This window comes from Somniosus microcephalus, chromosome 4 (genome assembly GCF_052327205.1).
Source record: "Somniosus microcephalus isolate GS21.2 chromosome 4, FLI_Smic_1.0, whole genome shotgun sequence".
NCBI classification, from domain to species: domain Eukaryota; kingdom Metazoa; phylum Chordata; class Chondrichthyes; order Squaliformes; family Somniosidae; genus Somniosus; species Somniosus microcephalus.
Window position 1 is genome coordinate 312,627,050 of NC_140990.1, and position 18,338 is coordinate 312,645,387.

The window sequence follows — 18,338 nt, forward strand, 5'->3', positions numbered from 1 at the left end:
GGCTCAGTGGGTAGCACTCTCACCTCAGTCAGAAGGTCATGGGTTCAAGCCCCACTCCAGAGACTTCAGCACATAATCCAGGTTGACATCCACTGGCATCCTTTCAAACCACCCATACAACTGGGTGACGTTACTGACCACCAAACTCTACAGCATACAAAAGGGATGATGGTACTTCTACTCCATCTCGACCCACGGATGCTCACTTCACCGACCCAGTTCAACACTTGGTTAACAGAACAACTAGGAAAGATGGCCCTGCCCTGGGCTATTGTGAGCTGAAGGATTCCAAATTGGTGTGTGGTTGCTGCCATTCCAAGTACAGTGGTCTATCTGTACCACATGCCGTCTTAAGCTGAAAGTCAATATGGAGGCAGTAGTTGAATGCCTGGTTGAATTTTTTTTATATTCATTCTTGAGATGTGGGCGTCATTGGCAAGGCCGGTATTTATTTCCCATCCTTAGTTGCCCTTGAGAAGGTGGTGGTGGGCTGCCTTCTTGAACCAGTAGTGGTTTGATTCAACTGAGTGGCTTGCTAGGGCAGTTAAGAGTCAGCCACGTTGGTGTGGGACTAGAGTCACATGTAGGCCAGACCGGGTAAAGACGGCAGGTTTTCTTCCCTGAGGACATTAGTGAACCAGTTGGGTTTTTACGAGAATCTGACAGCCTCGTGGTCACTTTTACTGAGACCAGCTTTTTATTTCTAGATTTATTTTTTGAACTGACTTCAAATTCTCAAACTGCTGCGACGGGATTTGAACTCACGTTCTCTGGATTACTAGGCTAGTAACATAACCACTACGCCACTGTACCAAATGAAGTAACAACATTTGATACCCACTGATATACCTATCAATTCCTCCAATAAAAGGCGAAGAGTTACGAAGGTGACTAAAGGTTTTTATTGACTAAATAACAGCCCACTCTCGTGGGTGATCCGATCCAAGCAGGAGGAATACCAGCCAGTCGCTCACCTTTATACCTGGCCTGGTGGGTGGAGCCAAGGCGGAGTCGGCAGTGGTCATCCCAGGTATAGCAGTGTGGCAAGAGGCGACCTCGTACCGTGATACAATAGTGGTCAGTGATACAGTTATAACGAACAGTGGTGAACAGTGCTAACTACTAACAGTGATACGATAGTGAACGTGGTTTACCACATTCACCCCTTGTTTAGAATTAAGTCCGGCGGGGTGAAGTGTACTACCAATTCTGGTAGGTCAGTCTGTCCGGAGGCTTCGTAAGCCTCTCCGATCGCCGCAGCGGTGGTGTTGCCTTATCCGGTGCTCGTGCCTTATCCGGTGTTGATGCTGGTGTTTGCGTGGTCGGCGAGGGCTCGTGGGGTTCCGGCATGCCGTCTACCTGGACTGAGGTTGGGGGGGGTGGTGGCGGTGTTTCCGGATCGGCTGAGGGTGCGAGGTCTCGTAGGGAGACAGTGTCCTCCCGCCCGTCTGGGTACGCCACGTAGGCGTACTGGGGGTTGGCGTGCAGGAGGTTCACCCTCTCGACCAGGGGGTCCGTTTTATGGGTCCTCACGTGTTTCCGCAGCCAGACCGGCCCCGGGGCGGTCAGCCAGGTTGGTAGAGTGGTTCCCGTAGTCGACTTCCTGGGGAAAACGAACATTCGTTCATGGGGGGTGGTGTTAGTGGCCGTGCAAAGTAATGACCGGATGGAGTGCAGCGCTGTCGGGAGGACTTCTTGCCAGCGGGAGGTTGGGAGGCCCTTAGACTTTAAGGCTAAGAGGACGGCCTTCCATACCGTCGCGTTCTCTCTTTCCACCTGACCGTTACCTCTGGGGTTGTAGCTGGTGGTCCTGCTTGCTGCAATACCTCTCTCTAGGAGGAATTGCCGGAGTTCCTCGCTCATGAAGGAGGAGCCCCGGTCGCTGTGTATATAGTTCGGGAACCCGAACAAGGCGAAGAGGGCATTCAGGCACTTAATGACCGTGCTACTGGTCATGTCGGGGCAGGGGAAGGCAAAGGGGAAACGGGAGTACTCATCAACGATGTTGAGGAAGTACACATTACGGTCAGAGGACGGGAGGGGCCCCTTAAAGTCGATGCTCAGGCGCTCGAAGGGGCGGGTGGCCTTGATCAGGCTTGCTCGGTCCGGCCTATAGAAGTGCGGTTTGCACTCCGCACAGGTCTGGCAGTTCCTGGTCATGGTCCTGACCTCCTCGATGGAGTAGGTCAGGTTGCGGGCCTTAATGAAATGGTAGAGTCTGGTGACTCCGGGGTGGCAGAGCTGGTCGTGGAGGGTCTGAAGCCTATCGATATGCGCGCTGGCGCATGTCATTCGTGAAAGGGCATCAGGGGATTCGTTCAGCTTGCCTGGCCGGTACAAGATCTCATAATCGTAGGTGGAGAGCTCGATTCTCCATCTCAAAATCTTGTCATTCTTGATTTTGCCCTTCAGCTTGTTATTAAACATGAAAGCCACCGAACGCTGGTCGGTGAGGAGGGTAAATCGTTTGCCTGCCAGGTAGTGCCTCCAGCGCCGTACTGCCTCCACGATCGCCTGGGCCTCTTTCTCGACCGACGAATGTCGGATCTCGGGGCCCTGTAGGGTCCTTGAGAAGAAGGCCACTGGCCTCCCCTCCTGGTTTAGGGTGGCGGCTAAGGCGAAGTCGGATGCGTCGCTCTCCACCTGAAAGGGGATGGACTCGTCCACTGCGTGCATCGTGGCCTTGGCTATGTCTCCCTTAATGAGGGAGAAGGCCGCGCACGCCTCCTCCGTGAGGGGGAAGGAAGTGGCTTTCAGGAGGGGTCTGGCTTTGTCCGCGTAATTGGGTACCCATTGGGCATAGTAGGCGAAAAGCCCCAGGGTTCTCCTAAGTGCTTTAGGGCAGTGGGGGAGGGGTAGCTCCATGAGGGGGCGCATTCTTTCTGGGTCGGGGCCGATGATTCCGTTCTCCACTACGCAGCCGAGGATGGCAAGGCGCGTGGTGTTAAACACGCATTTCTCCTTATTGTAGGTGAGGTTCAGCCGTTGGGCCGTACGGAGGAATTTCTCCAGATTCGCGTCATGTTCCTGCTGGTCGCGGCCGCAGATAGTGACGTTATCTAGGTAGGGGAATGTAGCCTGCAGTTCGTTCTGGTCAACCATCTGGTCCATCTCCCTTTGGAAGACCGAGACCCCATTAGTGACACCGAAGGGGACCCTAAGGAAGTGGTATAGGCGCCCATTCGCCTCGAAGGCGGTATACTGGCGGTCCTCAGGGTGGATAGGGAGTTGGTGGTAGGCCGACTTCAGGTCGATGGTCGAGAATACTTTATACTGTGCAATCTGATTGACCATGTCAGATATGCGGGGGAGGGGGTATGCGTCCAGCTGGGTATATCTGTTTATGGTCTGGCTGTAGTCGATGACCAGGCGGTTTTTATCGCCGGTCTTTACGACTACGACCTGGGCACGCCAGGGGCTGCTGCTCCCCTCGATAATGCCCTCTTTCAGGAGGCGCCGCACCTCAGAGCTAATGAAGGCTCTGTCCCCGGCGCTATACCGCCTGCTTTTGGTAGCGACGGGTTTGCAGTCAGGGGTAAGGTTAGCAAACAGAGAGGGTGGCGGGACCTTGAGGGTGGAGAGGCTGCAGGTGTTACGCGGTGGGCGGTTTAACGTTTGCTGGTTGTTGACTGTGAGTGGGGGGAGGGGTCCACCGTATGCTAGGGTTACGCTTTGGAGGTGGGATTGGAAGTCCAGCCCTAGTAGGACGGCAGCGCAGAGATGGGGGAGGACGAGGAGTTTAAAGTTTTTATACTCCGTGCCCTTAACCGACAGGGTCACGACACAGTAGCCGCTGATGTCCGTGGCGTGGGACCTCGATGCCATCGAGATTCGGCTGCGCGTTGGTAGGACAGAGAGGGAGTAGTGGCTCACCGTGTCTGGGTGGATGAAGCTCTCCGTGCTTCCGCTGTCGAACAGGCAGGTCGTGGCGTGGCCGTTCACTTTGATGTCCATCATTGACTTGGACAGATGGTGCGGGCGGGCTTGGTCCAGGGTGACGGAAGCTAGTGTGTAGCTGAGCGAGTCGTTGTCATCTGCGGGCGAGGCGGTCGGGCGTGGTGAGTAAAATGGCGTCTCCCACGAGGTAGGGCCCCATGAGGCACTATTGGGGTCGGTTGCCTTAATCAAAGATGGCCGCCCCCATGACTCATGTGTGGGGATGCTGGCCTCAGTTGCCCTAAACAAAGATGGCCGCCCCCATAGTTCGCATGCGGCACTGCTGGCCTCTGAGGATCCGCTCCTGCAGGCCTTGGAGAAGTGGCCTTTCTTCAGGCAGGTTTTACATATGGAGTTCTTGGCTGGGCAGCGCGACCTCGGGTGCTTCTCCTGGCCACAAAAAAAACAGCCGGCGGCCCGATCGCGGATGCCCGATGTCGGGGCCGGTGTCGGGGGTGGCGGGGCCGGTCGGGTCCGGGACGCCGACGCAGAGGTAGGTCCCGGGGGCGGCGCTGGGAAGGGTGCTGTGGTAGGGGTCGGGCCCGAGTCCCAGGGTCGCGAGCAGTACCTGGTGAATGCTTCCTGATCTTGGTGGGCCACTTCCAGGGAGATAGCGAGGGCTTCAGCTTTTTCCATGCTGAGGTCTTTAGCTTCCAGCAGTCTTTGCCGTGAGTACTCGGACCGTAGGCCTTTCAGGAATGCGTCGCGGATATTATCTTCAGTATTTTCGGCTGCCGACACCGATTTAAAGTCACAGTTCCTGGCGAGTGCATATAGCGCCTGTGAGAATTCGGCTACTGATTCTCCTGGCTGTTGCGGCCGTGATCTTAGGAGGTGCCTAGCGTACATGTAGTTTACCGGGGTCCGGTACTTCTGTTTCAGCAGGTTGATGGCGGTCTCGTAGGTAGTCATGTCCTCGATGAGAGTGTATACTCTCGGGCTCAGTTGTGCCTGCAGGACACTTAGTTTGGATGCCTGAGGGACGCTGGATTCTCTCAGGTATGATTCGAAGCAGACCAGCCAGTGTTTAAAGTCTGCGGCTGAGTTTGCTGCTCGTGGGTTCAGGTCCAGGTACGGCGGTCTGAGGGCTCGCAGCCAAGCTGGCTGGTGTGGCTGTGCTCCTGGGAGCTGCGCTGGTGGCTCCTCCGCCGGTTGTGACTCGTTGTCGGACATCATTAAATTTAGTCAATAAAATTGATATACCTATCAATTCCTCCAATAAAAGGCGAAGAGTTACGAAGGTGACTAAAGGTTTTTATTGACTAAATAACAGCCCACTCTCGTGGGTGATCCGATCCAAGCAGGAGGAATACCAGCCAGTCGCTCACCTTTATACCTGGCCTGGTGGGTGGAGCCAAGGCGGAGTCGGCAGTGGTCATCCCAGGTATAGCAGTGTGGCAAGAGGCGACCTCGTACCGTGATACAATAGTGGTCAGTGATACAGTTATAACGAACAGTGGTGAACAGTGCTAACTACTAACAGTGATACGATAGTGAACGTGGTTTACCACACCCACTCTCTTACCTGCGCCGCCTCCCTGCAGGAATTTGAGGAAGACGTACATGCAGACAGTCATGGCCAGTGTCTTCCAGGCAGCTCCTTCACTCAGCTCATTCACTATGCAACAAAAAAAGAGAGAGGGCGTACATTAGTGTGGTAACTCAAGTCCCATCAAGGGAGTGCATTAGCTCAGGTAATGTAAGTGACCCTCAAGGGCATGCTGGCTAGGCCAGTGCAGCAAGATAGGGAAACTGTAAGAGGAGGAGGGGTAGCCTTATTGATTAAAGATATTATTACAACATTAGTAAGAGCGGGTATAGGCTAGGGGAAGCAATCAGCGGCAACTCTGTGGTGAGAACTGAGGAATAAGACAGGACTTAAAACTGTCATGGGAGTTGTCTACAGGCCTCCTGGCAATGGCAAAATATATTAATTCAGAGGTTATAGAGGCTGGTAGCAAAAGCAGAGTTGTTTTAATGGGAGACTTTAATTTTCATATAGGTTGGGAATAGCAGAGTAGCTCAAGTCGGAAAGGTAGTGAATTTCTTGAGTGCATTCAAGATAGTTTTCTGGAGCAATATGTTTTAGAACCAACAAGAGAGCCGACCATACTAGATTTAGTAACAAGTAATGAGCCAGATGTAGTTAATAATCTAACAGTAAGGGAACATTTATCTAACAGCGATCATAATATGATCGCATTCAATGTTAGGTTTTAAAAGGAGAAACTTAACACAGTTACTAAGTTTCTAGATATCGGTCAGGCTAACTTTAACAGGAGGAAACAGAGACCGACGACAGCAAACTGGTCAAAACTGTTATCGGGTAAAACTACAGATGAACAGAGGGAGGTATTTAAAAAAGAATTTAGCTTAATTCAATAGTTAGGGGAGCAGTCAGGCGTTTCTGCGGCCGCAGACGTGACTCCAGGTTGGTATGTTGCCTCCCTGGTTCCAGGGTCAAGGATGTCACTGAATGGCTGCAGGGCATTCTGAGGGGGGAGGGTGAACAGCCAGAGGTCGTGCTCCATATCGGTACCAACGACATAGGTAGGAAGAGGGATGAGGTCCTGCAGGCAGAGTTTAGGGAGCTAGGAAAGAGGTTAAGAAGCAGGAACTCAAAATGTAGTAATCTCCGGATTACTACCAGCGCCACGTGCGAGCGAGTTCAGAAATAGGAAGATAGAGCAGATGAATGCGTGGCTGGAGAGATGGTGTAGGAGGGAGGGCTTTAGATTTCTGAGGAATAGGAACCGTTTCTGGGGGAGGTGGGACCTCTACAAGCCAGACGGGTTGCACCTCACCAGGAACAGGACCAATATCCTCACGGGAGGGTTTGCTAGTGCTGTTGGGGAGGGTTTAAACTAACTTGGCAGGGGGATGGGAACCTAAGTATAGAGTCAATAGGGAGGGAAGAAAAACGAATTGGAACACAAAAACATAGAAAGTAAATTGGAAGGACAGAGGAATCAAGGGCAAGATAGTAGTCAACAAGGAGGTTTGCCTGTACTAAATGGTATATACTTCAATGCAAGGAGTATAGCGAACAAGGCAGATGAGCTGAGGGCACAGGTAGATACTTGGGACTATGATATTATAGCTATTACAGAGACGTGGCTGAAAGAGGGGCAGGTATGGCAGCTCAACATTCCTGGTTACGGGATTTTCAGACGGGATAGAGAGGGAGGTAAAAAGGGAGGGTGGGGGGTCGCGGTATTGATTAAAGAAACTATTACAGCTGTGAGGAGGGATGATATGTTGGCGGGATCATCAAACGAGGCCATATGGGTCGAATTGAAAAACAAAAAAGGGGCGATCACACTGCTGGGAGTGTACTACAGACCCCCAAACAGTGAGAAGGAGATAGAAGAACAAATATGTAGACAAATTTCTGAGAAGTGCAAAAACTGTAGGGCGGTAATAGTAGGGGATTTCAACTACCCCAATATTAACTGGGATAAAATTAGTGTGAAGGGTATAGAGGGTGCGGAATTCCTAAAATGCATCCAGGAGAGCTTTTTTAGCCAGAATGTAGCAAGCCCAACAAGGGAGGGGGCGGTTCTGGACTTAGTTTTAGGGAATGAAGCTGGGCAGGTAGAAGGCGTATCAGTGGGGGAGTATGTTGGTGCTAGTGACCATAATTCAGTTAGATTTATGGCAGTTATGGAAAAGGACAAGGATAGACCAGGAATAAAAATTCTAAATTGGGGAAAAGCAAATTTTGCTAAGCTCAGAGGGGATTTAGCCATAGTGGACTGGAAACAGCTACTTGATGGTAAATCAGTGTCAGAGCAGTGGGAGGCATTCAAGGACGAGATCCGGAGGGTTCAGGCCAAATATGTGACCTTAAAGAAAAAAGGTGGGACTAACAAATCTAGAGCCCTCTGGATGTCTAGGGGCATACAGGGTAGGATAAAGAAAAAAAGGGAGGTGTATGACAGATACCGAGGGCTAAATACTCCAGAATCTTTAGAGGAGTACAGAAAGTGCAGGGGTGCAATTAAAAAGGATATTAGGAAAGCAAAGAGAGAGCATGAAAAATTCTTGGCAAATAAAATCAAGGAAAAACCCAAAGATGCTTTATAAATATTTTAAGAGTAAGAGGATAGCTAAAGAAAGGGTAGAAACATAGAAGATAGGAGCAGGAGTAGGCCATTCGGCCCCTCGAGCCTGCTCCGCCATTCAATGAGATCATGGCTGATCATCCAAGTTCAGTACCCGGTCCCTGCTTTCTCCCCATACCCCTTGATCCCTTTAACCTTAAGAAATATATCCAACTCCTTCTTGAATATATTTAATGAATTGGCCTCTACTCCCTTCTGTGGTAGAGTATTCCACTGGTTCACCACTCTCTGGGTGAAGAAATTCCTCCTCATCTCTGTCCTAAATGGCTTACCCCTTATCCTTAGACTGTGACCCCTGGTTCTGGACTCCCCCGCCATCGGGAACATCCTTCCTGCATCTAGTCTGTCTAGTCCTGAGAGAATTTTATAAGTTTCAATGAGATCCCCTCTCATTCTTCTAAACTCCAGCGAGTATAAGCCCAATCGACCCAATCTCTCCTCATACGTCATTCCTGCCATCCCAGGTATCAGTAGGGCCTATTACAGATCATGAGGATAATGTGTGTGTGGAGGCGGGAGACGTCGGTCTGGTTCTTAATGAATACTTTGCATCTGTTTTCACAAAGGAGAGGGGCGAAGCAGACATTGCTATCGGGGGGGAGGAGTGTGAAATATTAGATGAAATAAACATAGTGAGAGAGGAAGTATTAAGGGGTTTAGCAGCTTTAAAAGTGGATAAATCCCCAGGCCTGGATGAAATGTATCCCAGGCTGTTAAGCAAAGCAAAGAGGAAATAACAGAGGCCCTGACCATCATTTTTCAATCCTCTCTGGCTTCAGGTGTGGTGCTGGAGGACTGCTAATGTTTAAAAAGGGAGAAAAGGATAGACCGAGTAATTACAGGCCAGACAGCCTAACCTCGGTTTGGGAAAATGATTGGAAAGAATTCTGAAGGACAGGATAAATCTTTATTTAGAAAGACATGGATTAATCAAGGGCAGTCAGCACGGATTTGTTAAGGGAAGGTCGTGTCTGACAAACTTGATTGAATTTTTTGAGGAGGTAACAAAGAGGGTAGATGAGGGTAGTGTGTTTGATGTAGTGTATATGGACTTTAGCAAGGCTTTTGATAAGGTTCCACATGGCAGGCTGGTCACGAAGTTAAAAGCCCATGGGATCCAGGGCAAAGTGTCAAGTTGGATTCAAAACTGGCTCGGAGACAGGAAGCAGAGGGTAATGGTCGATGGGTGTTTTTGTGACTGGAAGGCTGTTTCCAGTGGGGTTCCGCAGGGCTCAGTACTAGGTCCCTTGCTTTTTGTGGTATATATCAACGATCTTGACTTGAATATAGGGGGTATGATTAAGGAGTTTGCAGATGATACGAAAAATCGGCTGTGTGGTTGATACTGAAGAAGGAAGCTGTAGACATCAATAAATTGGTCAGGTGGGCAGAACAGTGGCAAATGGAATTCAATCCGGAGAAGTGTGAGGTAATGCATTTGGGGAGGGCTAACAAGGAAAGGGAATACACATTAAATGGTAGGACACCGCTTGGAACAGAGGAGGCTGAGGGGAGACCTTATTGAGGTGGATAAAATTATGAGGGGCCTAGATAAAGTGGATAGAAAGGACCTAATTCCCTTAGCAGAGGGGTCAAAAACCAGGGGGCACAGATTTAAAGTAATTGGGGGAATGTTTGAGGGGATTTGACGGGAAATTTCTTCACCCAGAGGGTTGTGGGAGTCTGGAACTCACTGCTGGAAAGGGTGGTAGAGGTAGGAACTCTAACCACATTTAAAAAGTACTTGGATGTGCACTTGGGATGCTCTAACCTGCAGGGCTACGGACCAAGAGCTGGCAAGTGGGATTAGGCTGGATAGCTCTTTGTTGGCCGGCGCGGACACGATGGGCCGAAATGGCCTCCTTCCGTGCTGTAACTTTCTATGATTCTAATACAAGACCAGTATATACCCCCAAGGGGCAAGAGCTCTACTGAGCGAATAAAACAGCCATAGTCGACAAAAGAGATGAGATAGCCTAAAACTAAAGGAAAGAGCATACAGAAGTGAAGAATAGTGTAGATCCAGGGGACTGGGTGAGATATAAAGAGCAGCTAAGGAATACAAACAAGCTCGTAAGAGCTGCAAAAAGGGAATATGAAAAGAAACTTGCGAGGGATATCAAGATTAACACAAGACATTTTTACAATTATGATAGAAGAAAAAGGGTAGTCAAGAGTATTGCGGGCCCTTTAAAAACAGATGCAGGTAATACTGCAAATGATACAGTAGTAAGGAAATGGCAGACTTGTTGAGTAATTACTTTGTGTCAGTCTTCACAGCAGAGGAAGAGGATAATGTACCTGACATTCCAGGGAAACTAATGATGAATCAAGGACTGGAATTCACTAAAGTAACGTAAGCAAGGAAGCAGCATTAGAAAAAATAATGGCATTAAAGACTGACAAATCACCAGGTCCCAATGGTTTCCACCCCAGGGTTTTAAAGGAAGTGAGGGAGGAAATTGCAGATGCTTTCGCCATAATCTTCCAAAGCTCTCTTAATTCAGGAATTGTCCCTTTAGATTGGAAAATTGCAAATGTAACTCCATTATTTAAGAAAGGTAAGAGAGAGAAACCAGGAAATTATAGACCTGTTAGTCTAACATCTGTTGTGGGGAAGTTACTGGAATCTATAATTAAGGACAGAGTGACTGAACATTTAGAGAAATTTGAGCTGATTAGAGAGCCAACATGGATTTGTAAAGGGTAGGTCATGTCTAACTGAATTGAATTTTTTGAGGAAGTAACTAAAGTAGTAGACAGGGGAATGTCAATGGATGTAGTTTATATGGACTTCAAGAAGGCATTCAATAAGGTTCCACATAAGAGACTGTTAGCTAAAATTAAAGCTAATGGAATTGAAGGCAAATGATTGGCCTGGTTAGGAGATTGGTGAGGCAGTAGGAGACAGAGAGTAGGGACAATAGGCAGGTACTCGAATTGGAAGGAAGTCACTCGTGGTGTCCCAGAAGGATCTGTGCTGGGGCCTCAACTATTTACTGCATTTATTAATGACTTAGATAACACAATAGAGAACCATATATCCAAGTTTGCCAAAGACACAAAGATTGGTAGCATAGTAAGTAGTGTAGACAGGAGCATAAAAATTACAAAGAGACATTGATAGATTAAGTGAGTGGGCAAAACTGTGGCAGATGGATTTCAATGCAGGTAAGTATGAGGTCATCCATTTTGGATCAGAGTATTTTTTAAATGGTGAAAAGCCAGGAACAGTGGAGGTCTAAAGAGATTTAGGGTTCATAAGAACATAAGAAGTAGAAGCAGGAGTAGGCCATACGGCCCCTCGGGCCTGCTCCGCCATTCAATAGGATCATGGCTGATCCGAACCTAGACTCGCATCCACTTCCCTGCCCGCTCCCCATAACCCTCAATTCCCTTATCAGCTAGGAAACTGTCTATCTCCGTTTTAAATGTATTTAATGTCGCAGCTTCCACAGCTCTCTGAGGTAGCAAATTCCATAGAATTACTACCCTCGGAGTGAAGAAGTTTCTCATCTCAGTTTTGAAACGGCAGCCCCTTATTCTAAGATTATGCCCCCTAGTTCTAGTCTCACCCATCAGTGGAAACATCCTCCCCGCATCCACCCAATCAAGCCCCCTCACAATCTTATATGTTTCGATAAGATCGCCTCTCATTCTTCTGAATTCCAATGAGTAGAGACTCAACCTTTCCTCATAAGTCAACCCCCTCATCTCCGGAATCAACCAAGTGAACCTTCTCTGAACTGCCTCGAGAGCAAGTATATCTTTTCTTAAATATGGAAACCAAAACTGTACACAGTATTCCAGGTGTGGCCTCACCAGTACCCTGTATAACTGAAAGCAGGGAAGTCTTGCTTCATACTCCAGCCCCCTTGCAATAAAAGCCAAGATTCCATTGGCCTTCCTGCATACTAACCTTCTGTGTTTCATGCACCAGGACCCCCAGATCCCTTTGTACTGTAGCACTTTGCAGTTTCTTTCCATTTAGATAATAACTTGCTCTTTGATTTTTTCTGCCAAAGTGCATAACCTCACACTTTCCAACATTATATTCCATCTGCCAAATTTCTGCCCACTCACTTAGCCTGTCTATGTCCTTTTGCAGGTTTTTTATGTCCTCCTCACTCACTGCTTTCCCTCCCATCTTTGTATCGTCGGCAAACTTGGATATGTTGTACTCGGTCCCGTCCTCCAAATCGTTAATATAGATTGTAAAGAGTTGGGTCCCAGCACTGACCCCTGCGGAACACCACTAGTCACTGATTGCCAACCCGAGAATGAACCATTTATCCCAACTCTCTGTTTTCTGTTAGATAGCCAATCTTCCACCCATGCCAGTATATTACCCCCAATCCCGTGATTTTTTATCTTGTGCAGTAATCTTTTGTGTGGCACCTTGTCAAATGCCTTTTGGAAGTCCAAATACACCACATCCACTAGTTCCCCTTTGTCCACCCTGTTTGTTACGTCCTCAAAGAATTCGAGCAAATTTGTCAAGCATGATTTCCCCTTCATAAAACCATGCTGACTCTGTCCGATTAAATTATGCTTATCCAAATGTCCTGTTACTGCTTCCTTAATAATGGACTCCAACATTTTACCAACCACAGATGTTAGGCTAACTGGTCTATAGTTTCCAGCCTTTTGTCTACCTCCCTTTTTAAATAAGGGCATTACATTAGCAGTTTTCCAATCTGCTGGGACCTTTCCTGAATCCAGGGAGTTTTAGAAAATTACCACCAATGCATCCACAATCCCTACCGCTACTTCTCTCAAGACCCTAGGATGTAAGCCATCAGGTCCAGGGGATTTATCCGCCTTAAGTCCCATTATCTTACCGAGTACCATCTCCTTAGTGATTTTAATCGTGTTTAGCTCCTCCCCCCCCATAGCCCCCTGTTTGTCCAGTGTTGGGATATTTTTAGTGTCCTCTACTGTAAAGACTGATACAAAATATTTGTTCAGCATATTTGCCATCTCTATGATCCCCACTACTAATTTCCTGGTCTTGTCCTCGAAGGGACCAACATTCACTTTAGCCACCCTTTTTCTTTTTATAACTGTAGAAACTCTTGCTATCTGTTTTTATATTTTTTGCTAATTTACTTTCATAATCTATCTTCCCTTTCTTAATTAATCTTTTAGTTATTGTTTGCTGGCTTTTAAATGCTTCCCAATCTTCTATCCTCCCACTAGATTTGGCTACTTTATATGCCCTTGTTTTCAGTCGGATACTATCCTTTATTACTTTACTTAGCCACGGATGGCTGTCTTTTCTTTTACGCCCCTTTTTCCTCAGTGGAATATATTATGTCCGTGTATAATTGAGACACGGACTGCAGGAGTTGATTATAACAAGTCTTTACTGAATGGAGACAACCTGGAAACTGAAACTACAGAAGCCTGCTAGGGCCTTTTATACAGGGGTGGTCACTGCTGGTACTGCAGTCTGAGACCAGTTATTCCCTTAAAAGGGACATACACAACAATTCCTCCCCTTTTAGATAAACAGTACATAACATTCATTTAACAACTAAATAATAACACGGTGGCATAGTGGTTAGCACTGTTGCCTCACAGCGCCAGGGACCCGGGTTCGAATCCGGCCTCGGGTGACTGTCTGTGTGGAGTTTGCACATTCTCCCCGTGTTTGCGTGGGTTTCCTCCGGGTGCTCCGGTTTCATCCCATAGTCCAAAGATGTGCGGGTTAGATTGATTGGCTATGATAAAAATTGACTCTTAGTGTTAGAGGGATTAAATACGTGGGGTTACGGGGTTAGGGTGGGATAGGTGTTGGTGTAGGGGTTACGGGGATCGGGTGGGATATGTGTCGGTGCAGGCTCGATGGGCCGAAATGGCCTCTATCTGCACTGTGGAGGTTTCTGTGATTCTGTGATAATTACAATTACAATTACAATTACGGTTGCTAGATACATTGGTTGAAGTTAAGCAATTATAAGTTCAGTCTTTGAGGAGGCTTCCTGATTCTGTCTGGATAACGCCTCTTTGGGATATCAGGTTCTTCTGGCAAGGTTGAGTCGGGATCAATGTTGTTGTTTGGTTCGTCTGCTTCCAATATCACCGATTCTGCGGTAGATGTAATTGGTACTTCGGTTTCATCGCCAGGTGTATCAGATCGTGGTGTGAAGTTGTCGTTTTCCAGTGACTCTAGAATCTGGTCAGCGTGGCGTCTTACAATGCTCTCTCCAACGTCCACGGTATACATTAGAGGTCCTTGCCGTGTACAGATCGTTCCTGGCTGCCATTTCTCTGTGCGGTAGTCCCGGGCCAAAACTGGTTGACCTATCTTAAAACTCCTGGTCGGCCTTTCATTCATATTCTGAAACTGCCTGCTCTCCACATCTCTTCGGACGTTTGGCTTAACCAAATCCAAGCGGCATCGTAGTCTTCGATTGAAGAACATCATGGCTGGAGTTTGGTTGGTAACCGCATGTGTCGCATTCCGGTAGGCAAACAAGAAGTTATCCACCTTGTGTTGTAGGGGTATATCTTCATTACACATTGCCTTGATAGCCTTCTCGAATGTTTGAACAAACCTCTCGGCCAATCCATTAGTGGCTGGATGGTATGGGGCGGATGTGTAATGCTTAACACCATGGTTCTTTAAGAACCTCCGGAACTCTTCAGACACAAACTGTGGTCCATTGTCAGAGCAAATCTGTTCAGGCAGCCCATTCCTGGCGAATATGGTTCGTAAGACTGTGATAGTTTTTTCTATGGTGGTTGAGGACATTTTTATTACCTCTGGCCACTTTGAATGTGCATCCACCGCAATTAAAAACATCGAGTCCATGAAGGGACCAGCAAAATCAATGTGCACCCTTTGCCATGGAGATGAGGGCCACTCTCATGGATGTAGAGGGGCTTGTGGTGGGGCGTTTTGGACCTTCTGGCATCCTAGACAGCCCTTGGTCATCTCTTCGATTTCTCTATTGATTCCCGGCCACCACACAAACACTCTGGCTAAGTTCTTCATTTTTACCCCTCCCAGATGACCCTCATGAAGCTCATTGAGCACTCTATCCTTCAATTTGGGTGGAATTACTACTCTGGATCCACACATCAAGGTTCCTCTGCACACTGACAGCTGGTCTCTTCTCGGCGAGAATGCTGGCAGCAGTGGTTCGCCATGTGCTGGCCATTCCTTCACCGTTAAATCATAGACCGAGGAGAGTGTCGGGTCATTTCGTGTTTCCTTTTCTATGTTTGCATTCGTCACAGGGAGACAGTCGACTATAGTCGAGTGGAATAACTCCACTGGATCCACTGCCAATTCTTCTTTCACCGTCGGCAACAGTAGGTGCGACAATCCATCAGCATTCCCATGCTGTTTAGTTCCTTTATACTCGATGTCATATTGGTGTGCCCCTAGGAAAAGGGACCACCTCTGTAGCCGTCGTGCCGTCATTATCGGTACGCCCTTCTGAGGGTTGAAAATGGAGACGAGAGGTTGATGATCAGTTAGTAGAGTAAATTTCTGACTGTGCAGGTAGTGATTGAACTTCTTCACCCCCCACACCAGGCGGAGGGCCTCTCTGTCAATCTGGGCGTAGTTACGCTCGGCTGAAGTTAACGAGCGTGACGCAAAAGCTATCGGCCTCTCTGAACCATCAAGGAATTTATCTGACAGTACCGCCCCAATGCCGTAGGGAGACGCATCACACGCCAGTCTTATCGGTAGTGATGGGTTGTAGTGAGCCAATACTTCTCTTGAAGTGATTAGGTCCTTACTCTTCTGAAAGGCCCGCTTACATTCATCGCTCCATTTCCATGCTACTCCCGTTCGTAGTAGGGCGTTCAGTGGATGCAGAATTGTGGACAAATTCGGCAAAAACTTATGGTAGTAATTCACCAATCCGAGGAATGACCTCAGTTGCGACACATTTTCAGGCGCTGGAGCCTTAACTACCGCTTCAATTTTGTCAGGGGACTTATGCAACCCCTCTTCATCAATCACGTGGCCACAATACGATATCTGTTTCTTAAAAAACTCGCACTTGGGGCGATTGGCTCGTAGCCCATGTTCACGTAGTCTAGTGAGCACCTGCTCTAGGTTGGCAAGGTGTTCACTGTCATCTTCACCTGTCACTAGGATGTCGTCCAAGTAACACCGAGTCCCCGGAATCCCTTGCAGGACTTGTTCCATCGCTCTTTGCCATATCGCCGGAGCTGATGCTACTCCGAATACCAGTCGATTATACTGGTAAAGACCTTTGTGAATGTTTATCGTGAGATACTTCCTAGAGGATTCTTCAACCTCCATCTGCAAATATGCTTGTGCTAGGTCAATTTTTGTAAAACGTTTCCCTCCAGATAGTGAGGCGAAGATATCTTCTATCCTTGGAAGAGGATATTGTACTGTGTGAAGGACTGGGTTCACCGTCACCTTGAAGTCCCCACAGATGCGAACCTTCCTTGGCTCCTCAGACTTATTGTTTAACGTTTTCTTCATGACAGGAACGATGGGTGTCGCCCACTCGCTCCAGTCTACCTTAGATAACACGCCTGCATTCTCCAGATTCTCCAGCTCTGCCTCGACAGCTGGGCGAATTGCATATGGTACCGGTCTTGCTTTGAAAAACTTGGGAATTGCATTCTCCTCTATTTTTATCGAGGCGGTTACGCCTTTAAGAGTGCCCAGTTCTTGTTGAAATACCTCTTTGGCGTCAGCTAAGATTGTTGACAATCGTCCAGGAGTGACGTCATCATCCTTTTTACCAGCCACCGTCAGTGCCTGAATGGAGTGCCAGTCTAAACTTATCTTTCTGATTCATTTATGTCCCAATAACGGTGGTCCACCATCTTGCAGAATGTAGAGATACAATTTCCGTATTTTCTTGCCGTTGTATTCGACAGGCACCCTTATTTTTCCTCTGGAGTATACTTTTTGCCCCGTATACGTCCTCAAGACAATGGATGTCTCTCTCAAGGGTATGTGTGAGAATAGCCGCTCGTAGTCTCGTCGATTCATGACGGTTAGAGCTGATCCTGTATCCAATTCCATTTTGACTTGGGACCCTGCTATCGTGAGGGTGACCCAAATGGTTCGGTGATCCTCTTTTGCGATTACGTTGTGAAGTTTGAGACAGCTTAGTCTCTTGTTCCCGGATTCACTATCGCTCATCTGGTCTTCGGAACTACTGTCTGTCATCTTTTGTACTTTCTTGTACGGTTCCTTAGTAGCCTTTTTGTTGTCGTTGGTCTTCTTCCCAGACCTGCAAACTCGTGCAATGTGTCCCATCTTTCCGCATTGCCTGCATATTTTGTCCTTGGACCAGCAGTCCTTCTGGTCATGGTTTGTTCTGCCGCAGCGATAACATTTTGCAAATCCCCGCGTCATTTCGTGGGTGCCGTATTCCTGTGGCTTTTGTTGTATTTCCGCAGCTCTGCTGCTTCATACGATACTGCCACGCTGAAAGCCTTATCTAGCGTCAGCTCTTTCTCTGAGAGTAACCTCTTCTGGGTTCCTTCACTCAGGAGTCCAGAGACAAATTTGTCCCGTAAGGTATCTGCCAGTCCTGCTCCGAACTGGCAGTGCTTTGATAGGTTGCGTAGTTCCGTAAGGTAATCAGCATTGCTCTCATTTTTATGCTGATTTCTCCTGTGGAATTTAAATCTTTCTGCTATCAGCAGCGGTGTAGGATTTAGGTGTTCCTGTAGGATAGCAACAATTTCGTTAAAACTCTTCGCCTTCGGTTTGGCTGGAGTAATCAGGTCCCGCAATAGGCCGTACGTTCTTGCGCCCATTAAATTTAGCAATACCGATGCCTTTTTCTCATCGGCTATTTCGTTTGCCTCGCAATATACCTCGACTCTTTCCACATACATGGTCCAGTCTTCTATTGCATTATCGAAGGCAGTGATATCGCCAGTCTTTGGCATCCTGAAAATCTAAGATGGCGCTTCCCGCGCTTTGCCTTCGTCCCCGATGGATCAAAATGGCGCCTCCCGCGTTTTCCTTCTTCCCCGCCGAGTTAAGATGGCACCTCCCGCACTTTCCCGCCGCTGGCAATTATATTTATTTTACTATCCTGTAATGGCGACGCCCTATGGTCTTCGCGCCTCCCCGATCGCTGCTGCCAACACCGCTCTCCGCGGTATTTTTATTTTTCTATCGTGCTTCAATATTTGCTCCGTTAATTGAAGAACCGTTCCCGTCGTGGAGCGGACCCTCTGGGACACTTCCCTCCCTCTTCTTAGGTCCGAACGCTGCCCGGCTTCGAAGCACCGGCCACGCCCTGTGTGCTCCACCCT

General features: G+C 48.1%; 1 protein-coding gene across 2 annotated transcripts in view; it reads right to left on the minus strand.

The window, feature by feature from the left end:
• The window catches only part of LOC147120602 (ATP-binding cassette sub-family B member 6-like), a 276,275-nt gene that overhangs the window by 194,730 nt on the left and 63,207 nt on the right, over positions 1 to 18,338 (minus strand). For both annotated transcript variants that reach the window (XM_085986730.1, XM_085986729.1), the window contains exon 5: positions 5,462 to 5,554. In XM_085986730.1, coding sequence (XP_085842856.1) covers positions 5,462 to 5,554 — 93 coding nt within the window. The remainder of the gene's footprint in view (positions 1 to 5,461; positions 5,555 to 18,338) is intronic.